At 46.5% G+C, this 26,475-nt stretch overlaps 1 protein-coding gene across 3 annotated transcripts in view; it reads right to left on the bottom strand.

The window, feature by feature from the left end:
- Window positions 1-26,475, bottom strand: part of LOC146775817 (FH1/FH2 domain-containing protein 1-like) — a 2,636,482-nt gene that overhangs the window by 620,434 nt on the left and 1,989,573 nt on the right. For all 3 annotated transcript variants that reach the window (XM_085639988.1, XM_085639986.1, XM_085639987.1), the window contains one exon: window positions 24,525-24,686. In XM_085639988.1, coding sequence (XP_085496114.1) covers window positions 24,525-24,686 — 162 coding nt within the window. The remainder of the gene's footprint in view (window positions 1-24,524; window positions 24,687-26,475) is intronic.

Below are 26,475 nucleotides of genomic sequence, written 5' to 3' on the forward strand. Positions count from 1 at the left end.
CGGGGTGGGCACCCCGAGACACTGCAGGAGCTGGCCCTGGGGGGTGGCGGTCCCCAGGGCCATCGACTGCTCCAGGAGGGAGGCCACGCAGCCCCCCTCCCACAATATAAAAAGCCCCGGAAGGTGGTGGCCTTTGAGCCTCTCCACCCATTTGTTTTTAAAGCCCCGGGGGTAGCGGTCCCCAGGGCTGGGGGGGGCCTTTGAGCCCCCCACCCATTTATTTTGTAGCCCCGGGGGGTGGCAGTCCCCAGGGCTGGGGGGCCGCTCTGGCCCCCCTGGCCCCCCATCAAATTTAATATTTTTGCCCCCGGGGGCTAATTATTAAAGAAGCGTGGGAGTTTGCGCTTCGTTTTTTTTTTTTTTTTTTTTTTAACGGCAGGATCCGCGCACCCAGCGCGCATTTTGCCGTTTAAAAATAAAATAAAAATTGGTGGGCCCTGGGGGTTCTTGTGGGACCCCCTAAGCAGGCCTAGAGTGTCAGGGTATTTCTACCCTGCCACCTTTATACGTTTTGCACACTTCATCCACTGATTTCTTGAGCCTCGCTTCTACCGAGGCACAAAACGGCTGCCAACACTTCCTGGTTTAGGGTGTTTACAGCCAGTTGACAGCCAATTCATGATCTGGGTGCGCGGATCCTCCGAGGCCATAGATATATCTATGATTTTACTTTTGATTTTCTCAGCAACTACTGAACGGATTTACACCATTTAACCAAAAGGCACGAGTGTGAACCACGGGCTACCTCTTTGCCAAATTTCGTGTAATTCCGTTCAGCAGTTCAGGCTGCAGCTGCGTTTAAAGGTTCCTATGGAAAATTGCATGGGAAAAACACGTTTTGGGACCCCCCTTTTTTCTCGGCCCTCGCTTGACGAATCACCCCGAGACTTTCAGGATAGGAGCAGACCGGAGCGCCCCACCAGTTTTGAAAATTTCGCGAAGATTCGTTAACCAGTGCCAAAGTTATTCCAAATAGAATGTTGCGGATTTCCTATGGATAATAGGTCCTAACTATAACTACCTACTACTATATATATATGTTTCTAGTTCCTCTCTCATATGCTTCTCGTCATGCCATCTCTGCCCATACAGTTGGTTTAACTTACGTGCATGATGAGTTTGTTCAGGTTAATTTCGGAATATACTCTGCAATTGGGCCCCCACTTGAAGCTACTATCTTACATCTCAGATGCACCTACTACACCACTTCGTATGTCATTCTGACATGTATCAATGGTTTTGAATAATGAAGGACTGTAATTACGTGTGTACATTTTGTATTTTGCCCAGTGAAGTCAAATAGCTGAGCATCTACGGGTACAAGATCACCCGCAACGGGTACAAGATCAACCGCTGAGACCAAACCAACAGGCCGGAGGAGGAATCGCCACCATCCACAAAAACACCATCAGGATCTCAACAAACACCAACGACACCCTCAGCACCGCCGAACACATGCACTTCCAGATCCACACGGACCCCAAGACCACCCTAAGAGGCACCCTCATCTACAGACCGCCAGGACCCCGGTCCCAATTCTGCGACTACATCGCCGACCTCATCAGCTCGCACGCGCTGACCTCCACCGACTACATCCTCCTTGGAGACCTGAACAATCACCTGGAGAACAACAACGACAGCAACTCCTCCACCCTGATCGACAACCTCGCCAACCTTGGACTGAAACAGTTTGTCACGAAGCCGACCCACATCGCCGGCCACACGCTAGATGCCATCTTCTCCTCAAGCCCCCACGTCACCTTCAACCACGCCTCCGAACTCACATGGACAGACCACCACTGCATCCACGTCTCCTTCCGAAAACCCCTCACACACCACCGCACACCACAGACCCCCGCCGCTGCTGGGGCAAAGTCACTGAAGAACAACTACAGACAAGCGTCGCACTCAACCCTCCGACGAACCCCACCAACCCCGATGAAGGTGCACTCACCCTCGAATGCTGGATGAATGACTGCGCCAACACCGTCGACCCGCTGAAAAACCCCGCCAGCAGAGACACCACCAGCTGGTTCACTCCGGAACTCCTCGACTCAAAAGTATAAGTATAAAGAAGCTTGTAGAGCGCTCGAATGCCAAACGGCGTCTTGGCGTTGAGGTGTGTATGGCCGATGAAAGGAGGAACAGTCACTAGTGAATATTAAACAGCTGAGACTTCACCGGCCTTCCTAAAATATGCGAAATTCTGTTGAAGTCGCATAGCCACTGGTAACTTATTCCATAGTTTAATTGCACAATTGGCAAATGAGCGACCACCCCATCTTGCTAGTCTAAATCTGGGGGTGCAGAGGAGGCCAAGACTGGCTGAACGCAGGTCACGAGAGGGAGTGTAGGGCCTTGACCTATCCCTTCCGTCACTTACACCCCCACCAAACCGTGCCCGGTGTACCAGACAGAGCGCCTTAAACTCAATTCTCTGCTGGACTGGAAGCCAGTGTAATGATCTTCTTCCCTTGGAAGTGGGATGTCCCCTAGGTAGATTCAAGATGACACGAACCGCCGCGTTTTGTAGTGACTGGATCTTGCCGACCTGGTATTTATCAAAACCCAGGAACATAGCATTACAATAGTCCATTCTGGACATAAAAAGAGCAGCCATTACCGTCTTCTGCAACGCCCGAGGAATGAAAGGAAAGATTTTTCGCAGTGTTTTTAGCAGAAGATAACAGGAGGAGGTTAAACTGTTGACATGAGCTGACATGTTCAGCTGATCATCAAAAATCACCCTCAAGTTCCTCACCTTAGTGACCCGTAAGGGACACTGCCCGGCCTCAGGTGGCCACCACAGAGTGTTCCACAGAGGAGGGCCCCTACCGAATTCCATGACTGTCTTCTCGGTGTTTATCTTTAGGAAGCTCTGACACATCCATTCCATCACATCCGTTAGACATGCATGAAATTTGGCCGCTACTAACTCAGGATTGTCCGTTACTGATATCACCAATTGTGAATCATCAGCATATGACACAGGAGTAAAGCCATGTTTCCTGACTACTCTGGCTAATGGCCTGACATACACATTGAAGACAGTCGGGGAGAGAGCAGAACCTTGTGGGATGCCACAAGGCTAAGTAAAATTACCTGAATGTAGGCCCGCCCAGTTTAGGCTCTGCTTTCTATCGTCCAAGAACGAGGAGAGGAGGGCCAAGGCCCGCTCAGTAATCCCTACCTCTTTTAGTCGCTGTACAAATACCGCATGATTGACGGTATCGAAAGCGGCAGAGAGGTCAAGGAGGACAAGAATTGCCCTCCCTCCTACATCAACTACTGCCCGAATTCCCTCCGCTGCCATTATTAGGGCCGATTCAGTGGAGTGTTTAGGCCGGAAGCCATGCTGGGACCGATCAAGCAGGTTATGTTTGTCTAGGTGGTCAGTTAGACTTAAATTTATAGCCCTCTCCGTTACTTTAGCTATCAGTGGTAGGCCCGAAATAGGTCGATAGTTTTTAAAATCTGAGGGCTCCAAAGAGGCTTTTTTAAGAAGAGGCTTAATACTGGCCGTCTTCCAGGCAGCCGGGTAGGTCCCCGCAGCCAAAACTTGATTGATCAGGGACGTGAGGGTGGAACCGATCCTTTCAGCCGCCAGATGCATAATTTGCAGAGGACAGGGATCGGTAGCTGAGCCTGATTTTATAGATCTTAACAGATCCAATACCTCCTACTTAGACAGAGGACCAAAGGAGGTGAGACTGCACGCCAGATTCTCCTCCGTACATGGTATCTGCTGCTTGCAAGAGGCAGATAATAAACTTGATGAATTGGCCAGGTCATCATATATTGTCTGCACCTTGTTTTGGAAGAAGGCTGCCAACTGATCACAAAAAGCCTGGTCCGGACTGAACAAATTGGCCTGCTGGGGTTTGGCCAAAAAAGACACAGATTTGAAAAGTTCTTTGGCAGAATTGCCAGCGTCCGAAATTCTCTGAGTAAAATAGGCTTTTTTGTGCTCAGAATGGCCTGCTTATATTTATTCAGGGCATCATTGTAGGCTGCCTTGCTGACCCTACTATAATCCACTCTCCATTGTGGCTTGCGCCTTCTGCACTCTACTTTCAACTTTTTAAGCTCTGGTCCATACCAAGGGGCACCCGGTGGACGTCTATTACGTGTGGCAGCCTGAAGCGGAGCAACACAGTTAATTGCTCCCAGGATCCAGTCATTAAGCCCTTCGCTGCTGCGGACATTCCGCTGCAGCGCTGGGGGGGGCAGGGGGGCAGCGCGGTAGGCCTGTGCTCATGACGGAGCCGCTCCGTCATGAGCCACAGTTGAGCTGTGCTCATGACGGAACGGTTCCGTCATGACTCCGCCCATTTGCGGTGTCCCCCCGCACAGGCGGGGAAACAGCGCCGCGCAGGCGGAGCGGCCGCCAACGGGCGTGTCATGACGGAACCGTTCCGTCATGAGCACAGCTCAACCGTGGCTCATGACGGAACGGTTCCGTCATGAGCGGGGAAGGGGTTAAACTGAGTTGCTGCCAGCCCGTTGTTGCTATTTAAAATTGGGGGGGAATGGTCCAGAGCAGCCGTTAGGTCAGCGCAGGTAATTTTATTCCATCGCCTGAACACGATCTTAGTAGATTTATGGGGAACACCCGCTGCCATTGACTTAACCCCAACCTTAAAAAACACTGCTCTATGATCAGTCCAGGGGAGGGGTTCTGCCCTACAGAATAATAGGTCAGGATGGCTAGAGAACACACCATCTAAGGTGTGACCACCAATATGAGTGGGGACCGAAACCAGTTGATGCAGACCAAAAGCTGCTAGACAATCTGAGAGTCTGGTGGTATCGGTATTATTATCAAGCTCCAGATGGTAGTTAAAATCGCCAAGAATGGAGTAAAATTCAGAGTCAGTACAAGACTCCAGATGAGATTGGAGAGCCAGTGGGAAGGCGGCTCTGGGGCCTGGTGGCCGATAAACCAGCAGACCTTGGAAAACAGTCATGTCTTTTAGTTTAATACAGAATTGCATTGCTTCCGCATGTAGGTTGTCTACAGCCCTAGCCTGAACCTTCAGTGTTTCCCTATAGATTATCGCTATACCGCCACCTCTACTATCTGTTCTATCCTGGCTAAATAACGCATAGGCAGAGGGCAAGGCAGTATTCCAGTCAGGACTAGATGTTGCACCCGTCCAGGTCTCGGTGATAAAGACCATGTCAGGGGTATAAGTGCTTAGAAACAGTTCTAGTTCATGTTTATGCTTGGCCACTGAGCGGGCGTTAAGAAGAATGCCCATAATGCTGTTCACTGAACTCGTCGCATGCTCAGGGGCCGAGGCTTGCATCTCCCTAGAACAGGGGGCAGCATAGGACCAAGAGCCAGCATGAGGAGGTACACCGCCCTTCATCCCACCGCTTCTGCCGGCATACCTACAAGTAGAAAAGTGGCAGTAAGAACAAGAGTGCATTCGTGCATCACCATCCAAAATGAATCGGGTGCATTCCCTGGATTGCTCCGGCCAAAGACCCAATAGTGCCAGCCGCGAGTAGCATATAGACCCCACACTGCCAGGGGTCCTGGCCCTTGGCGCGTTCCTGGCGCTGACGGGCGCAGACGGGCTTGCCTTAGGTGCGCCAGCGTGAATTTAAGTAGAATTTCAGGGGAAAACTAGAGCGCTGACCCAAGAGGAGGAAGCGGGCTCGCTCGCACGGATGGGCACCGCAACTCCGATGTACTTTACTGGGAGAAAGTGATCGCACAACAAGTAGTGAATGGGAGGCATGAACCGGAAACTGGAAAACATATGGCACAGCGGCAAGAGGCCAGACAGCCGCGCTGCCCACAAAGACGCCATCCGCAACCACCACCACCTCATCAGTACCGTCAAGAGGAACTCCTTCACAGACCGCCTTGACAACAACGCACACAACAGCAAGGAACTCTTCACCATCGTGAAGGAACTCTCCAACCCCAGCTCCAACGCCAACGACATCCCACCATCGCAAGCCCTGTGCGACTCCCTCGCCGCCTTCTTTCACCGGAAAATCACCGACATCCACAACAGCTTCAGACCCCGAACGACCCATGCCGACTGCACCGCACCGAACTCACCGCACCCCTCCGCCCACGACACGCTGACAACCTGGGCCAACGTGAGCCTCTCCCACACCACATCTTCAACAAAGCCGTCAATTCCATCGCACCCCACCTGCACAAAATCATCAACCTCTCCTTCGAGACCGCCACCTTCCCTGAGAACTGGAAGCACACAGAGATCAACGCCCTACTGAAGAAACCCAAGGCGGACCCAAGCGACCTCAAGAACTTCAGACCCATCTCCCTGCTTCCGTTCCCAGCTAAGGTCATCGAGAAGATAGTAAACACCCAGCTCTCCCGTCACCTCGAAGACACCAACATCCTGGACCCGTCCCAATCAGGATTCCGCAGCAACCACAGCACCGAGACCGCCCTCATTGCCGCCACAGACGACATCAGGATCCTACTAGACAACAGCGAAACATCAGCCCTCATCCTCCTGGACCTCTCCCCCGCCTTTGACACCGTCTGCCACCGCGCACTACGCACGCGCCTCCACGACGCAGAGATCCGAGACAAGGCCCTGGACTGGACCACCTCCTTCCTCTCCGGCAGAACCCAGAGAGTCCGCCTCCACCCATTCCGGTCCGAGGCCTTCGAGATCATCTGCGGCATCCCTCAAGGATCTTCCCTCAGCCCGACGCTGTTCAACGTCTACATGGCGCCACTAGCACGCATCGCCCGACAGCACGACCTCAACATAATCTCCTACGCCGACGACACTCAGCTGATCCTCTCCCTCACCAAGGACCCCCTCACCGCCAAATCCAACCTCCACCAGGGAATGAAGGCCGTCGCAGACTGGATTTTTTATTTATTATTTATTTATTTTAGGTTTTTATAGAGCGCGTAGTCACCCTCGAGTATCCCAGCGCTGAAACCTCGGACTCCTAAGGGGGGGGCACAGGGAAGCTTCGCATAAATCAGGGAAAAAGGAGGGTTTTGAGGGACTTCCTAAATCGTAGGAGGTTTGGTTCAGCTCTGAGGTTCGAGGGGAGAGCGTTCCATTTTCTGGCCGTGTTTACCGAAAATCTGCGGCCGCCGATGCGGGTTTTCTTCACCCTAGGGACAACGATAAGGTTTCCCTGTTCAGACCGGAGCGCTCTCGGCGGTCTGTATGGAGTGATCCAAGTGCTCAGAATGGGGGGACCAGCGTCGTGCAGGACCTTGTGTGCCAGGCAGAGGGCCTTGTAGGCGACTCTTTCCCTCACGGGGAGCCAGTGAAGTTTTCTCAGGGCAGGTTTGGCCGATGTTCTTGCTGGGGTGTCTGTAAGCAGGCGGGCTGCGGCATTTTGGGTTTTTTGAAGTATTTGGAAGGTGGCTTCCGGCTCCCCGAGGTAGATAGCGTTGCTGTAATCTAGCCTTGCTAGCACTAGGCCTTGAATTAGCAGGAGGCGGGACTGGAATGGTAGTAGGGGGAGCACCTTTCTGCATGATCTAAGTAGCCCATAGCAGATGCCGGCTGTTTTCCTCGCCTGTGTCCTAAAGGTGAGATCTGTCTCCAGCCACACTCCCAGACTCTTAACCTCTGTCTTAGGGGAGGGGGGGTCACCCATACAGGCGGGCCAGATGTTAAGGGGGAGACTCGAAGTTTTGTGACCGAGGAGAAGGATCTCTGTTTTGGATGGAGGACAGCCACCTCAAACTGAATACAGACAAAACGGAGATCCTCATCCTCGGGTCCAACCCCTCCGCATGGGACGATTCCTGGTGGCCCCCGTCACTGGGGTCCCCCCCGGCCCCCATCGACCACGCACGCAACCTGGGAGTCATCCTCGACTCGAAACTCTCCATGACCAAACAAGTGAACGCAGTCTCCTCCACCTGTTTCAACACCCTCTGCATGCTCCGCAAGATCTACAGATGGATCCCGCCAAACACGAGGAAAACAGTCACCCAGGCCCTAGTCAGCAGCAGACTCGACTACGGAAACGCGCTCTACGCTGGAGCCTCGTCCAAGCTCATCAACAGACTACAGAGAATCCAGAACGCCTCGGCACGCCTGATCCTCGACGTACCATGCCGCGACCACATCACCACCCACCTGAGGAACCTGCACTGGCTCCCCATCGACAAAAGAATCTCCTTCAAGCTCCTGATCCACGTACACAAGGCACTCCACAAAACCGGCCCAGCCTATCTCAACAGTCGACTATCCTTCTACGTACCCAACAGGAAACTCCGCTCCGCTGACCACGCTCTGGCCACGGTGGAGAACTACTTCCGGAGGCAGATCCTTCTCCCATCAAGCCGCCAGGACCTGGAACACCCTCCCCCTCTACCTGCGACAAACCAAAAACCTGCTGACCTTCAGGAGACAACTTAAGACCTGGCTCTTCGACCAATAGCAGCAGCATCCTCCCCCCCCCCCCCCCAGCGCCTTGAAACCCTCACGGGTATGTAGTGCGCTTTACAAATCATTGATTGATTGATTGATTTGTCCAACTGGGCATTTTCATTGGCCCAACTCTTTAGGACCTATAAAAGGCCATTTATCCATCAAGAATGGTGGAAATTAAATGGGACCTGGTGCGAGGCAACCTCCAATTATCTACACTCAAGTAATGGTGATAAGGACCATGTGATTCTCCGATTACTGTACATTTCTAAGCACTGCCAACGCCTTTCCAAAATGTACCTTTCAAGATGTACAAAACTCATGTGGTGCTTTCATATGGGGAGGGGGGTAGGAGATAGAGATTTGGCAGAAAGATAATGCAGGCAAATAAGAGCAGAGCTGGTATTTGAGTTCCTAACGTAGGGATCAATTGGTGATAGAGTTGGAGTGGCCTATGAGAGCAACTGGAAAACACTGGTCCCATATGGAGAAGGCTTTACTCGAGAGACTGATATAGGATTTGATATGGCTACCAAACAAAATTATAGCAAGGCAGTTTTTTATGTATCTGAAGCCATATGTGTACTGATAGATGTTTTGGATGATGTTTTCAGACACAAAATAATTACAACATTCCCATCCTCTTTCAAACCCATACATAACAACCAAATTGCAAAAGGAAGGAGGGTGATTGTCTTACAGTAAGTGATCTTTTCCTTAGGGAAAAGTCAAGACATGTACACGAGAATTCTCTATTGGGGAATCAAAGAGGCTTTAATACTTGCCACTGAAACGCTATCCTACCTCTGTCAGTATTAAAGAAGCAGGTAGTAGTGACATAATACCTTTTGAAAAGCTGTGCATTACATATGGTTCAACAAAAGGCCTCACCTCCAATGTGTACAGAAATTTAGCTGGAAAACATACTGCTGTACAAAGGGTGTATATGAAGGCCTGGGTATGGGTGTTAGGGAAAAACATGGCACACGACCAATGGCAGAGACTGTGGCAAGACACAGCAAAAAGGGACCATTGTACAAAATAGAGAAAAGCTTGATAAACAGCTCTGGTTAGGTTAGGGAAGATGTTCAATGACAAACACAAAGTGATGGAGACATTGAGGGAGGCTAGTGGACAACTTACATTTATGCTGAAGTTCTCCTGTAAGGCAGTAATAATGGAAATACATCCTATACCATATTATACCATATTAAAGTGTATCCAACACCAAAGGACCTGGGTGATAATAATCCTAGGGTTACGATCTAACAGTAAAGAGGGCTTTAGTGGAAAAGACCAGGCTTTAATTGTTAATATGTTGTCTGCACCAAAACAGGAGTTATCTGGGAAATGTAAACGCTTATTCTCCTTGTTCACCCATTAGCTCTAGGTGACTCGGTCAATTATGGTAACGGAAATGCTGACTTTCCATCTGAGCAACTAAAGAGATGTTTTCTCATAGACATGTAAACCACTGGTTGACCAACTGAAGTTCATGTCAAGGGTCTCATACCGAAAAACACTTCTAGCATTGACACTGTACTCGTACCCCCTACAGCCAGAAGACCAACCAGTGAGTAAGTGAAAGATATCAAGCTCATAATAATGGTTCAAAATTCATTTTTTAAGGTGTGCTCTTTCCTAACAGAGTCTGAAGAGGTTGGAGAGCAGTGGCGGTAAAGACTTCATGTATTTCCTCCATGGCCCATTGTAGTTTTCCCTATATAGGCCTAATTGTGCATGTTGTGGGACCCATTTTCTTTTGCAAACATTACTATATAAACATTCTTGCTTTTGTGCCACATTGTACTTTCACACGGAACATGCATATGTTTTCGAGTTCTGTTCTTTTCCTGGAATTTAGTATGAACACCATAGACAAGGACAGACAACAATTACCCTGGTCAGGCATTAGCACCTAGACACAACCCGAGAATGTATCTGTTGTTTATGAGCACCCATGTCTTGTCATATAACTGAACACAAGAGTTTAAGCAAACAGATAGAGCGAGAGTTCTGAGACAAGATCACTGCGTCAGTTGAGATGTAGAACGTCCATCTGGGTATGCTGAGGTACGGGCTCCACCATTAATCCCAGAGATCTTTGATATATAATCATTTAGCTTCTGTACAAGGGGAGGGGGGGTTTAGGCTACTCTGTCTTATAATATGACAGGGCTTTTCATGATATACGGTTTATTAAGCGGTATTTTTGGTATATATTTGTTTTCTAATTGTGGCACGAATACTGCATTATAGAGCACAATAGTTTAAATAAATAATCTAAACTTCCTTTGTGTCTCTTGGTTATTTTGTGGGTGAGTACGAGAGAGAGAGCGAAAGGGTGTGTCCTGTTACTGCAATCCCTGAGAGGGTCGAGAGTGTTGTGTTCTGGGGTACCAACTCACTTGTTTCTCTGGTAAGGTTATGAGGGCAAGTGAGGCACTATAGCTAGTCGGACTCTGGCTCATAGGTGCTGAGGTAGTATGGTGTCTCAGTCCCAACATGCCTATGTTCTATGGTCCCAAGCATAGTCCTGTTCCTGAGCAGAATCCCTGCAACAAAGGGGGAACCATTTACAAGTGATTCTGTAATTTGTTGCTAGCAGCTCCTGTCCATGATAATGACTTCTCTTTAATTCTTCAGTATAAAACTTAAAGAACAAGTTACTTACCTTCGGTAACGATGTATCTGGTAGAGACATATGTTAGTTGCAGATTGCTTACCTCAGAATTTCCTCCAGGCGTTGGACTGGATCCAGACATTTTTTCTTCAGTGATACCCCTGCGCGTCGTTAGGAGGCATCGTGGGCGCCGGGATGATGTCACAGGATCTACATAGACACCGCCCATGCATGCTGGCGTCAGTTCTTAACACAACTTTTCACAGCAGAAGTGCAGAGCCATGAAAGACACTAACCACTGGTGTGTCAAATCTAGGGCCCTTTAGGGGAGTCCATATCCTAAGAAATCAGTTTGCAGAGCGCGGAATATGGGTGGGGCTGTAAGGAATCTACAACTAACATATGTCTCTACCAAATGGAAAATGTTGCTTACCCAGTAAGCATCTGTTCTTGGCATGTAGAGCTGTAGATTCACTTGCATTGCATACTCCTGCCATCTAGTGTTGGGTCCGCATGTTTGCAAGTTGTTTTTCTTCTAAGAAGTCTTTCTAGTCACAAGGTAGGTGACTCCTCCTTTTGGTGATAGTGCGCATGGGCATCGGCTCCATTGTTAGATTGTTTTCCCGTAGAGGGTTAGAATGGAGTTAGTAAGAGTAGAATAGAGATGTGCATGCGTGAGTAAGAGAGAAACTGCAACAGGTATAGGTAACATGGGAGGCGGTGGTCACATGTGAATCTACAGCTCTACATGCCAAGAACAGACTACTGGGTAAGTAACATTTTCCGTTCAAGGCATGTGAGCTGTAGATCACATGCTTTGCATAGACTATATAGTAATATTCTCCCAAAGCGGTGGCTAACCTGTAGCTGTTGCAGTTGTTTGAAAAAGTGTTCTAAGTACTGCCTGGCCTACATTAGCTTGCTATTTTGCAAACACATCTACACAATAGTGCTTAGTGAATGTGTGCAGTGTAGACCATGTTGCAGCTTTACAGATGTCAGCTATGGGGATGTTTCCTAAGAAAGCCATAGTAGCCCCTAGTTTGTGGGTGGAATGTGCTCTAGGGGGTATTGGTAAAGTTCTTTCTGCTTTAACATAACATGTTTGAATACATTTGACAATCCACCGAGCAATACCTGATTTAGTTATACGATTGCCTTTGTGTGGTGGAGCAAAAGCCACAAAGAGTTGTTCTGTCTTCCGAATTCTGCTTTAACATAACATGTTTGAATACATTTGACAATCTAGCGAGCAATACCTGATTTAGTTATAGGATTGCCTTTGTGTGGTGGAGCAAAAGCCACAAAGAGTTGTTCTGTCTTCCGAAATGTTTTTTTTCTTTCTATGTAATATAATATGCTCTTCTAACATCTAAAGTGTGTAGAGCTTGTTCTACTACTGAATCTAGTTGAGGAAAGAACACAGGTAACTCAACAGATTGGTTGATCTGAAAGGCAGATACTAACTTAGGTAGAAACTTGGGGTTAGTGCGAAGAACCACTTTGTCTTTGTGGAATTGGAAAAATGGCTCTTCTATGGCTAGTGCCTGAAGCTCACCGACTCTCGTCAGTGATGTAATAGCAATGACTAAAGCAACTTTCCAAGTGACAAATTGCAGTTCACATCTATGCATATGGCGCGAATGATGGACCCATTAGTCTGGTAAGGACAATGTTAGGATTCCACACTGGAGCAGGTGGACGTCTTAGTGGAATAACTCTTTCGAGTCCTTCCATAAAAGCTTTGATTACAGGTACTCTAAAAAGGGACAGATGCGGTCTATTTTGAAGGTATGCAGCTTTGCAGCGAGATGCAAACGAATGGATGTATAAGCCAATTCTGACTGCTGCAAGTGTAGTAAATAACATGATATTTTAAATGGAAGCATCTAATGGGTTGATACGGTTATCACAATATAGAACACACTGCTTCCATTTAGCTACGTAGTAATCCCTTGTAGTAGGCCTTCTGGCCTCTTTAATGATGTTCATACAGTCTGGAGGAAGGTTCAGATAACCAATCTCTATGATTTCAGGAGCCAGATCGCTAGGTTGAGTTCTTTGGGATCCTGGTGTCTTATGTCTCCATGGCTCAGTGTGAGGAGAGTGGGTGTGAGAAATAGTTTTTGATGAGGAACTACTGAGAGCTCCAACAGGGTCGTGAACCAAGGTTGACAGGCCCATGTGGGAGCTACTAAGATCAGTGTGAGGGATGTTTGTCTGAGCTTCCGAACCACTAGTGGAATGAGTAGGAGAGGTGGAAAAGTGTAGGCAAAAATCCCTGACCAATTGATAGTGCATTGCCTTTGGACAATGGGTGCGGGTATCTGGAGGCAAAGCTTAGGCATTTAGCGTTTTCGTGTGTGGCGAACAGATCTATGTGTGGAAAACCCCACATCTGAAAGAATGGGACGAAAACTTGAGGGTGAAGTTCCCCTTCGTGAATCTGTTGTCTCTGCCTGCTGAGAAGGTCTGCAATTTGATTGTTTACTCCTGGAAGGTGTTCTGCCAGGAGCTAAATATTGTGATGTATGGGCCACTTCCAAATGACTTGAGCAAGGTGTGACAGTTGGGGAGAGTGTGTCCCTCCCTGTTTTTGTATGTAATACATGGCTATCATGTTGTCGGTGCAGACTAGGACAGCTTTCCCTGCAAGATGGAAGGCTTGGAATGCTAAAAATTCTGCTAGCAGCTCTTGATGATTTATGTGAAGTTGATTTTGCTTCTGGGTCCACAAACCTTGAACTCTGAGTTTGGAGATGAGCTCCCCAACCAGTGAGCGATGCGTCTGCTGTTAGCACTGTCTGTGGAACTAGGCTGATCTTTGGATAAGTTTTGTGGATTCCAACACTGCAGAGAGCGATGGTTGCAGCCGTCTACCAACACTAGATCTGTTAATTGACTCTGAGACTGATTCCACTGACGTGCTAAGCATTCTTGAAGGGGACGCATATGAAGTCTTGATTGGGGAACTATGATGATGCAAGACACCATCATACCTAGCAGCTGCATGTATTCCCGAGCTGGTAGTGATTGGTTGGGCTGAAACTGGGAGACTAGAGCCTGAATATTGCAAATCCTTGCTGCATTGGGACAGGCTAGAGCTTTTTGAGTATCCAAATACGTTTGTATGTTGGAGGGTTGGAGATGGGATTTTTACACATTTACTGTGAACCCGAGCTTTTGCAGCAGTTGCAGTCTTATTTGAGTGTCCTGGAGACACCTTGGGTAAGAACTGGCTTTGATGAGCCAGTCGTCCAAGTACGGGAAGACATGAATATGCTGTCTTTGCAGGTGAGCAACGACTATTGCTAGGCATGTGGTGAAAACTCTGGGAGCAGTGGTAATTCCAAATAGAAGCACTTTGAACTGGTAGTGTTGTCCTGCCTTCTGGGTATAAGACAGTATAGGGAGTACACGCCCAAGCCTTGATATTGTAATGGTACGGGCTCTATGGTTCCTTTTTGCAAAAGAGACGGAACCTCTTGTTTGAGGAGGTGTAGATGCTCTGGTGACATTTTGTGTGAACATGGAGGGATGTTTGGGGAATTGTCTGTAAGCCCCAGACAATAACAAGATTGGATAATTCCTAAGACCCATCTGTCTGAAGTTATTGTATGCCAGACCGGGAGAAATTGAGAGAGACGTCCCCTGACAAGTGTGGAATGATCGGGGAAGGGGAGGCAAGTCACTGTGTTGAGGGGGAGGTGAGGTGTGTAGAATCTTTACCTCTTCCCTTGCCATTATTGCCTCTAAATCTGACTCGAAAGTAACCTCTTGAAGAGGATGACTGAGTGTTGTCTTTATATGATGTAGAGGTGTTATCTGTGGATATGTTTTTGGAGCCCCCCCGTAGAAGGATCGACAAAAAGAACCCCTATTACATGGGGACTGCAGGGCTCCCATAGATTTTGCAACGTCTGTGTCCTTTTTCATCTTTTCTAAGGAAGCGTCAACAACAGGACCAAAGAGATACTCCTTAACAAAGGGTGTGTTTAAAATAGAAGCCTGTACTTCGGGTCTAAACCCTAAAATTCTAAGCCAGGCGGGCCTTCTTACCAAAACACAGGTGTTGATTGCATGAGCCGCAGTGTCAGCTGCATCTAAAGCGCATCTAATAGATGTGTTGGAAATTAGCTTTCTTTCCTGAATTAGGTTGTGAGCCTTAGACTTATGTTCATCGGGTAGAAATTGGAGCAATTGTTCTAATTCGTCGTAGTGCGCTCTGTCATATCTGGCTAAGAGAGTCTGGGTATTGGCAATACACCAGTACTTGGCTGCCTGTGCAGCTACTCTTTTGCCTGAGGCATCTATTAATTTAGATTCCTTGTCTGGAGGAGGGGCATTCCCCGATGTTTGTGAGTTTGCCCGTTTACAGGCATTAGAAACTACTAAGGAATCTAAAGGTAATTGACCCTTGATGTAAGCTGGATCTGATGATGCAGCTTTATACTTTTTATATAACCTTGGTGTAAGGATACGTGCGCAAACAGAATCCTTAAAGATGTTCTCTACGTGTCTAAGCATACCCTTAAGCATAGGCAATGTCTGAGTGGATCTTTGGGAAGAGCTCAGTCTTTCAAAGAGAAAATCCTCAAGTGACTCTTTATGCAGCTGAACTCCGTGATATTTAGCAGTCCTATTTATTAATTCTATATACCTTACATTATCATCAGGCGGAGAGGGCTTTGTAGGGTATAGGTCTGGATCATTATCAGCATTTGGATCCATGTTATAATCAGTCCATGGGTCAGGACTATCATCATCTACTCTGTCCCCATCATCCTGGTTGTCAGGTATTTGTGGTGGTGAATTTGTGGGTGTAATTAACAAATTGGGGTTTGGTGGGGAAGGAGGTGATAAAGGAGGAGAAGGGCTAGTGCCAAAGTTTTCCTTTTAAGTGGAATGTGGTAAATGTCCTCTGTTTCGCGTTTTGATGGCAATTTGGCGTGGATATTGCCAGTTTTGGGATTGATCACCAGTTCTTTCTATTTTGTGTCTGGGTTCGAAGGCGTGCCGTCGAAACGAGGCTCCTTTGATTGAGTAGGAACTGTTTTATCTTTCTGTGCCAATATTTTTGGAGCCGTGGCTTTCGGCGCCGAAGTCTTCTGATCGGAAGATTATTTCAGTTTCGGTAGCAAAGGAGTTGGTAACGAAGCCAATTGTTTCGGCTCGGTGCCAGAAAAAAGGCCGACTTGATCCCGAGCCAGAAGGCTTCGATATTTGGTTAGGTGCCGGGCCCGAAGGCGGGGCGTTCGAAACGTGTTCTTGGTGCCGACCTTGGCCCAAAGGCGGAGGAGGGACCAGAGCCTTTTTGTTGGGCAGGGGTAGAGTTTGGGGCAGGGGAGGATCAGTACTCACGGCACCCTGACCCTGCGAAAGCTCCTCATCTATGCCAGAGTCTGCTTCTGATACGGAAATCCTCGGCTCCTTGTGCGTCGTAGATGTCTGGTTCGGAGGCTTCTCCGAAGAGATCCGGAATGGAGTCGCTTTGTTGTTGCATTTCGTGGCGTCCTGCCCAACGGTCACAGAGCGTTTTCTTGGATTGGAAGGATTTGCACGTGTCACAGTGTGGTTCGTTGTGCTACGGGGGAGGCACAAGTTGCAGACTTCGTGGGAGTCGGTGCGGGGGTACTTGGTGTGGCACCGAGGACAGAATTTAAATGGCGTCCGTTCCATCGACTGCGAGATGGCATGACGCGGCTAGGCCCGGCGGCCTACCACCAAGTTTCCAATGGAAAGAGTCTTTTCTGAACTGATACGATACACAGAGAATAGGAAACACAATCGAATAACAATACTGTCGAGGGTTAATGGAATGCGCACCGAGGGGAACCCGAGAAATGTGGACGAAACGGAGCACAGCAATTCACGTCGGAACCCGATGACAAAAAAAAAAACAGTCTAACAATGGAACCAATGCCCATGCGCACTATCATCGAAAGGAGGAGTCACCTACCTCACGACTGGAAAGACTTCTTCGAAGAAAAACAACTTACAAACATCTGGACCCAACACTAAATGACAGGAGTATGCAAAGCATGTGATCTACAGCTCACATGACTCGAACACATCGTTACCGAAGGAAAGTAACTTGTTCATGTGATAGAGACTGTTAGTTGTAGATTCTTTACTTTGGAATTCAGCAATACCATCTACGGAGATCTGCGAACCAAGATCAAACCAGAAAATCCTGAAAGACCGAACAGGCAAAGTGCCCATCCTTCCAGACTTGGCTATCCAGGCAGTAATGTCTGGTAAACGTGTGCAGGGGTGCCCACCCTGATGTCTGACAGATGTCAAGGACTGGAACTCCACGTGCTAATGCAGTTGTTGCCACCGTTGCTCTGGTGGAATGAGCACGCAACTTCACAGGAGGGTCCTTTTCTGCCAAAGCATAGCATATTTTGATGCAAAGGACAACCCATCAGAAGATGGTCCTTTTTGAACATCCCGACTTTTCTTGGCACCCACATAGCCAATGAAGAGTTGATCATCCACTCAGAAGTCTTTTGTGCGATGAAGATAAAAAGACAATGCATGTTTTGGTTCCAGATGGTAGAGTCTCTCCTCCTCCTTGGAGGGCCTTGGAGCTGGACAAAAGGTGAGAGGAGTGTTTAATATCATTTTTAAAAATATAGTTAAAAAATATATTTTTTTATACTTTTTATGTATGTTAGTATTTATTTTATATGTATGTGAGGTTTTTTTTGTATAAAACTTGTTTGTATTTTTAACAAATGTGTTACATTTTTAGTAGTTGTTATTTTTTTATTTGAATTTTGCGTTTTTAGTTCTGTAGCGGATTGAAGGTTTATAGGGGAATAGGGTGGGAAGTAATTTAATTATATTACATTTATTGATTAATTTTTATTTGTTAATATTTGTTTAGTTGATATGTTATAGTGTTAAGTGTGTAAAGTAATGTATTAATTAATCATTGGTTATTGATTAATTGGCAATTAATTATGGTAATTGTGTAATTAATTTGAGGTGTGTGTGTGGTGGTGTTTATAGGTGTAAAGGGTGGGAAGTAATTTATTTTTAATTTCTGAAATAATAATTGGTTAATTAATTTAAATTAATTAATTGGTTATTAATTGTGGTACTTATTTTAGGTGTGTGTTGTGGTTTTTATTGGAGTAAAGGTTGGGAAGTAATTTGTGTTTAATTAATTATATTTAGTTGTTAATTAATGTTGATTATTTGGTATTTATTTTGGGTAATTGTTTATTTTGTGTGTGTTGGTTTTACTTTTAAAGGGGTAAAGGGTGGGTATTAAATGAATTTTAATTATTTGATTATTAGTTGTTAATAGTTTTTCTTTAAAAATAATATTTAATTGTGTTTTATTATTTTATAGTTTAAGTTAGGTGTGTGTTGTGGATATTATAGTGTTAAAGCATGTGTACTGAATGAATGTTTATTATTATTTTTTAACAAGATTTTTTTAATTGATTATTAATTTTTTTTAATTGATTATTAATTATGTTAATTATGGAAATGTGATAACAAATGTTGAAGTGTTTTGTTTTTGGTGTTGTGTTATAGGGTAGGAAATAAAATTAATACTTTTAAGTTTTAAATAATTTTTTATTTGTTAATATTTGCTACTTTAAAATAATTATGGTTTATAAATGTACTTATGAATTTATGTTATATATTATTTGTAGGTTTTTGTTATATGTAATTATTATAATGTATGTTCTTTTTATATATTAATATATCTAGTTTTATATTCTTAAAATATTGGTTTTTTATTTTTATGATTTTTAAAAGTTTGTAAAAAATGTTGTTTTTTGTTCAATTGTTTAAGTGTTATTAGTAATGTTTGTTTCTCTGCTATACAGCACTTTCCCTACTGTTGCACTCACTGGAGTGGGAATAGTAATTTTTGCCCCTCTGCTATCCAACACTTTCACTACTGTTGCACTCACTGGAGTGGGAATAGTAATTTTACCCCTCTGCTATCCAACATTTTTCCTACTGTTGCACTCACTGGAGCTGGAATAGTAAATGTAATTCCTCCATTCTCCAACACTTACCTTAATTTTGCACTCACTGCAGTGGGAACAGTAATTTTTTACCCCTCCGCTATCCAACACTTTCTCTACTGTTAATGCTATCCAGCACTTTCTCTACTGTTGCACTCTTTGGAGTGGGAATAGTAATTTTTATCCCTCCACTATCCAACACTTTCCCTACTGTTGCACTCGCTGATGTTGGAATAGTAAATTAAATTATTCTGCTATCCAACACTTTCCCTACTGTTGTACTTATTGTGTTGGGAAATGTAAGTTTACATTTTTTAAATAGTTTAATATTTTAATTTCTTACAGAATTTTTTTTTATTTTAAATTATTGATATATATATATATATATATATATATATATATATTTATATCATTTTAAAGTTTAAAAATTAAACAACGATACTAGTTAATGAATTATTTTTAAATATATGAATATGTATAAATTATTATGATTGTGTCTATATTTTTTTTAATTAAGTTTGTTATATTTTACATTTAATATATATATTTTATATATATATATATATATATATATATATATATATTTTTTTTTTTTAAATCGATGTTTTTTACATCTATATTTTTTACCTCAATATTTTTGATTCAATATTTTTGTACTTACATTTTAAGGTATTGGAGTCGATATTTTTCGCACTCGATATTTTTTTTCTGATATTTAGAACATCGATGTTTGTTACATCGATATTCAATCAGTGAACCCTTAGAGATAAAGCCTGCAGCTCGCTCATCCTGTGAGCAGAGGTGATGGCAACAAAAAAAAGCAGTTTTGAGCGTCAGCAACCCCAGTAGACAATTAGGAAGAAGCTCAAAGGGAGCACACATAAGAAAGGTGAGAGCCAGATTTAAGTCCCACTGGGGCATTACAAAAAGAGATGGAGGAAATAGATGAGGAAGGCTCTTAAAGAATCTGTTAACGATAGAAGATTTAAATAAACAAGGCTGATCTGGCAGCCGAAGAAAAGCAGAGATGGCTACAAGATATCCTTTAAGAGAGCCCAAGGCAGATCCCTGCTGAGCCAAAGAAAGTATATACAAGAGAACCTCTGAAAGAGGAGCAGAATGGGGATCAACAGCCTTTGCTGTGCACCATGACTAAAATGTGTTCCATCTACAGGCATATACCGTTTTAGTGGGGGACACCTGGCTGCTAAGATAACATCACAGACTTTGGGCAGAAGGTCGAAAGCTGTCAACTGGTGCCGCTCAATCCCCATGCAAGGAGGTGGAGCCTGGACAGGTTCTGGTGAAGAATCCTCCTTCTCTGCTGTGACAGAAGACCCTTCCGAAGGGGCAGTCTGATCTAAGGATCCATGGCCATGCTCAAAAGGTCAGCATACCAGACTCGTCGTGCCCAGTCCGGAGCTTCAAAAATGACTTGAGCCCAGTCGCGCTTGATCTTCATGAGCACTCTGGACAGATGTGGTATAGGTGGGAAGGCGTATAGGAGACCGAAACTCCACTCCAGACGAAAAGCGTCGCCGAGCGAGGGCCGTCTTAGAAACTCCAAGGCGCGAAACTGCTGACATTGCATATTCTGTTTGGAGGCAAACAGATCTAACCAAGGGTCTCCCCCACCGCTGACAGAGACCTTGCGCCACCTCCCGATGGAGACGCCATTCGTGATTGACTAGGCACCGACGGCTGAGTTCGTCAGCCCTGGCGTTCCGGAAGCGTGCAGAGTGTTGAATCACCAGGGTTATTTCCTGATGTTCTAGCCACGTCCAGAGTCAGAGAGCCTCTTGACAAAAGGTCCACGACTCCACCTGCCCTGTTTGTAGCAGTACCACATGGCGGTAGCGTTGTCGGTGAACACCTGCACCACTTTCCCCCTCAGAGAGGGAAGGAATACTTTCAGTGCCAGTCTGATTGCCCGGAGGTCAAAAAGGTTGATATGGAGGCCAGACTCTGCCAGAGATCAGATTCCTCTGATCTCCACCTCTCCCTGGTGGCTGCCCCATCCCAGAAGAGACACACCCCTCACCACTATTAGATCTGGTTGGGGAAGGGAGAGGGATCTACCTCTGACCCAATCTTGGTTCGTTAGCCACCACTGCAGTTGGAGCGCAGTTCCATCCGAGATCACGACATAGTCAGAAAGATTCCCCTGATGCAGCACCCACTGGAACTTCAGGTCCCACTGAAGAGCCTGCATATGACATCTGGCATGATCCACCAGCAGGATAAAGGATGCCATGATGCCCAGCAGCCTCAGAGTCATTCTCACCCAAATCCGAGATAGAGGCTGAAACATTGGTATCATAGCCCAAATATCCCGGACTCGCTGCTCAGGAGGATAGGCCCGAAACTGCACTACGTCAGAACTGCCCCAATGAAAAGGAGTGTCTGAGAGGGAGTCAGGTGTGCCTACGGCATGTTGATAGTTAACCCCAGTAAATGCAGGAGGTTCGCCGTAGTCTGGAGGTGGGAGACGACAGCTTAGGGCGAGCCCACCTTTAACAGCAAGTCGTCGAGATAGGGGAAGACTGGAATCCCTGATCTGCAACCACTGTCGTCACCTTTGTGAACACCCTAGGGGCACTGGTAAGGCCAAAGGAGGGCAGGGTGAACTGAAAGTGCTCGTGGCCCACCGTGAACCGTAGCTAACGTCTTTGGGCAAGCAGGACAGAGATATGAAAATAAGTGTCCTGCAAGTCCAACACCACCTGCCAGTCTCCTGGGTCGGATGCAGACAGAACTTGGGCTAGGGTGAGCATTTTGAATCTCTCCTTCCGAAGACGCAGGCCTTTGTCCCTTATTGGGTACCAGAAAGTAGCTGGACTAACAACCATGGCCTACTTTTGGCACCGGGACCTTCTCTAAAGCTCCCTTGGCCAAGAGAGTAGATACTTCCTGCCAGAGAAGAGCCAAATGATCTCAGTCATGCAATCGTAATAAGGTGCCATGGATGGAGGGGTAGTCTTGAAGGGGAGGGAGTAGCCCCTTTGGACTATTTTCAGAAACCACCTGTCCGACAATGATGGATTGCCAGTAGAGGAGGTGATGGCAGATCCTGCATCCCGACTGGCTGTTGATGAGCCTGAAACATCAGACTAGGAAGGTTTGGAGGTGGTGGCAAGGGGGGGGAATGGTGGACTGGCCTGCCCGCTGGCTTCCTGACCCACGAGGACGCTAGGGTCCACGGCCAGGCTGGACAGTTTGCGTGACTCTGTGGCTGGGCTGCACAGGTCGTGACTGGGTGCCCCTTCCGTAGCCACGAAAGGCAGACTGAGGTGGAAGTGAGGTAGCTGTGAGACCCAAGGATCTGGCCGTAGCTCGAGAATCCTTGAAGGGCAAAAAGCACAGAGACTGCCTTGTCGCCAACAAGTGAAATGCCATCAAAGGGCATGTCCATCAAGGAAGACTGGACATCCCATGAGAAGCCAGATGTCCTCAACCAGGCGTAGCGTCTAACAGATAATGACGTGGCAATCGTTCTGCCCAGTGAGTCGGTGGTATCCAGTCCACATCGTATGGTGAATTTGGCTGCATCTCTCCCATCTTCAACTGCTTGGGAAAGAACTGCCTGGGCCTCCTTCGGGCGCTGAGGCAGCACCTGTGTGACCGTATCCCAGATAGTATGGGATTATTGGCCCAAGAGGCATGCGGTATTTACTGACTACAATGCCAAGCTGGAGGAAGAGAACATCATCTTCCCAAGCTGATCCAACTTCTTGGATTCCCTATCTGGGGGAGCAGAAGGGAATGTGCCTTTTGATGAAGAGGCTTGGACTAACAAGCTCTCAGGGGAGGGGTGTTTGGTCAGGACCGCTGGGTCGTTCGGAGCGGGTGGTGGCAGCGGATCATTGTCCTATCCACAGGAGCACCTCTGCTGGGCTCGGACCAAGTCCCCAGAAGGACGTTGGTGATGGATCATTGAATGGCATAGGGGTTCAGAAGAGGAAGCGTCAGGTTGAAGCACCTCTGCCAGGAGGTTAGTCCTGACTGCCACTGTAGAGAGCTCGAGGCCAAGGACCTCGGTTGCCCTCCTCACTACCACAGCATAGGAAGCTCCCTCCTCCATAGTTACAGTAGGAGAGAAAGCAGGCCAGTGTCAGGGGAAGTGTCAAGACCACTGGCATCACCCATGTCCTTTCTCCTGTCTGGATCCTCAAGCTGGTCAGTTAAAGGGTCCAGCGGCCCCTCCCAGTCCTCTTCCTCACCTTCTGGTCCAAAAGGAACACCAGGAATGAACACAGGGACAAAAGTCCATTATGGCGTCAGAATCAACGTCAATACAGCTACGTGTCCACTTCGGGGTTGAGGATGGGGACGGCGCCAACCGGAGGCAGGGTCGATGGCGGGAGTATCATTGTAGGTATCGACATCAGGGAAGGTTGAGTGAGATCAACCAGCATCGATCCAGATCCAGGGCTGGATCCTTGGGGACCCTCCGGAGCCACCAGAGTTGAAGTCCCAGGGCCCAGGACATTCTACGCAGGGCCAGCCTGCCCAAATATGAGGTATAAGGCCTCATAAAACTTCTGGATTTGGGCAGGAGATGCTCTGGCTCAAAAAACAGAAAGGAGGCATGGAGCGGTCTCAGACATGTGCTCCGGAGACGGAGCCTTTGAGCGATGACGCTCGGAATCTCTCGCTGGGACATACTCGATGCACCAGGAGTCTACAGCTCGAAAAAGACCTCTACAAAAAGTCAAAAGAATTTAGACAAAAGTGCCTAGGGGTATCTCTCTCCGGATCTGCATCAGCACGCATGGGCGGCATCTAAGTAGGTCCTGCGACGTCATCCCGGCACCCACAAAGCCGAAGCCGACTGACGCCAACCTAATGACGTGCAGGGCTACTGCTGAAGAAAAAATCTCCGTATCCAGACTGACGCCTGGGGAAATTATAAGATAAGGAATCTATAACTAACAGTCTCTATCAAATAAAATGTTTGAGAAAAACAGAAGCAAATCTGGAAACAATAAGAAAACCAAGATCGGATACAAAATAGAAATCACAGCATAGCAGATTGTCACTGGTAAAAAAGGAAATTGAGACTGCTGGGGCTCACATGGATCTTTCTACGCCAAAGTGACAAATTGGTGGATGTAACTTGAACAAAAAATAATTACCTCAGTCATGTAAATGGTATGTTACTGTTTATGTTCCTCACTCCTGTGGCACAATGGCATGTCCCAGTATTCACCCGCCCTGCATATCTAAAACAATCAACAACAAAATATCCAATGCTAATAGTTGCCTGTAAGCAAAGAATAGCCTATAAATACAATGGAGAGTGAACCTGTCTTTTAACTTGGAGTTGCAGCTGTACACACCTACATTAAAGGTTGACACAAAACAAAAGCTGACAGAATATGTTGTCAAGCATGTTTGCTGAAGCCTTCCTCAGCACTAGTTCAACCAATAAATACCTTGGGGAAATTAGTGTGTGGATTTAGGAAGTACACATTAATCATCTGTACGTCGTGATAGATACTGTCTTACCTTAGAAGATCTAGTAATGGAAGCAATTTCCGAATAAAGATCTGTGGTATCTGGGAAGTTCTCCACAACAATAGTACACATGTGAAGCAGCAGAGACTGCCTGTGGACCGTGTCTTTCACCTCAGATACCTTCTCAAGGTAATTTAGCTCAAACCCATTTGCCTAGAATGGAAACAGGGAAAGTGTTTATATTTGAACACCAAAGTTTCCATACTTTGAGTGACACTACAGTTTTCTTCACAAACTGACAACATGACAAAGATATGCTGGCTATACAAAGGATCATGCTAGAAAAGTGCATGTTGCCTTCATGCATTCAATATGCTTTTCTATGGGTCTTCTTCTTACATTGCCCAAAAACTTCAGTCCCCGATTCCCGGCTAAACAAAATCAATGGCAAACTGACAGTCTGTTTCCCCTCTGTCTTTAAAAACTTCAAAGCCTTCCCAACTTACTTAAATTGAGAAAAGGTTAAGAAGAGCAGAGTACATGGAGGCCAAATTGAGAGAAAGAATCATACATTTAGAAGAGACAAACAAGTCTCTTCCAGGAGTCTATACATTTGCAAGACACCTAACTCGGCATATACATTTTAACACTAAAACAATCACCTCTATGACCCCCCCTAAGGATAGCGTCAATAGAAGCTTCATCAGGTGATGATTCAGATACTAACCTGCAAACAAAAGCAGCAACAGATTCTTTTGTTTGTTTTTAGAAATCAAGCACTACTGCCTGTGAACATGACAATTGTCAGCAAAGAAAATACCACAAAAAACACAATAAGAGTAGAACACTTAATTCAAACCAAACTAATGGAACTGTACAAGAGAAGTAGATAGGGAACAAAAGGAAAACAGCTGCAGGATAGACTCACAAAAACTCAATCTATCCTATTGAACAAGTTATGTAGCTTTGGTAACACCTTATCAGCTACAGACAGGATCTAGCTGCAGATTACTTACCTTGAATTTTACCCAGGCACCAGATTGGATCCGAAAATATTTCACAGCAGTTTGTCTTTGCATCCGTAGAGGATGTTGAGTGCCTCCTTAGCGACATCGACCACCGGATGTGACATAGATGGAGTCCATATAAGCCCTCCCCTAATGCCCTGATGTCAGTTTCTTCTGTGACTACCTTCCGTGCCAAAACGTGGAGCCACTTATAGAAACTTTATAGAAATATGCAGGTGATTTGCTATTATTCCTAAAAGGAGTAGATGAGAATTTAATGGGATCCAGGGAATGATGGAGAGATTTGGCTCCATATCTGGAACCACGGTGAGCTGGGCGAAATCCTGCATCTTCCCGGTGATGCGAACAGGCCAACCCCCGAGAGACTTGGCACGTTTGCTGTGGGAAACTATTTGCTAGCCATATTTGGGGGTCTAAATTTATTACGACTGCTCGGACCTCTACGAGGGGAATATAGGAAGCCTGAGAGCGGTTATGGACTTCTGGCGGATGCTGCCATTATCGGTGGCTAGCAGGATTGCACTCCTCGAAATATTAGCGCTCCCTCGCCTCCTATACTAATTTAACGCACTAGCACTCTGGATCCCGGCTACATTTTTCCAGAGACATAGAGTCCCAAATCCAAACATTCATATGGGCTAATGCCTGCCACAGAGTGGCCCTTACGCTGTTGCAGAGACCTGTAGCGGAGGGAGGCCTAGCAGCCCCAAACTTTCTGCCATACTATATAGCAGCTTAGCTACAGTGGCTGGTGCGCAACATAGCCTCAGAATGACGGCACCAAGAGGACCCCGGGCACCCTGGAGTGCTACTAAATCATCTGCTGAGAGTATTTCTCAGAGTACACAGACCCTCAGGAGGAGACACTCAGGAGCTTAGAGTACAAACCAAATGCTGGGGTCGGGGCCTGCAGAAGATGAGAGTACGGGGACCCCATACTCACCCGACACCACTAGCCATGCTGAGAGCCCATC

This window comes from Triturus cristatus, chromosome 12 (genome assembly GCF_964204655.1).
Source record: "Triturus cristatus chromosome 12, aTriCri1.1, whole genome shotgun sequence".
Classification (NCBI taxonomy): Eukaryota; Metazoa; Chordata; class Amphibia; order Caudata; family Salamandridae; genus Triturus; species Triturus cristatus.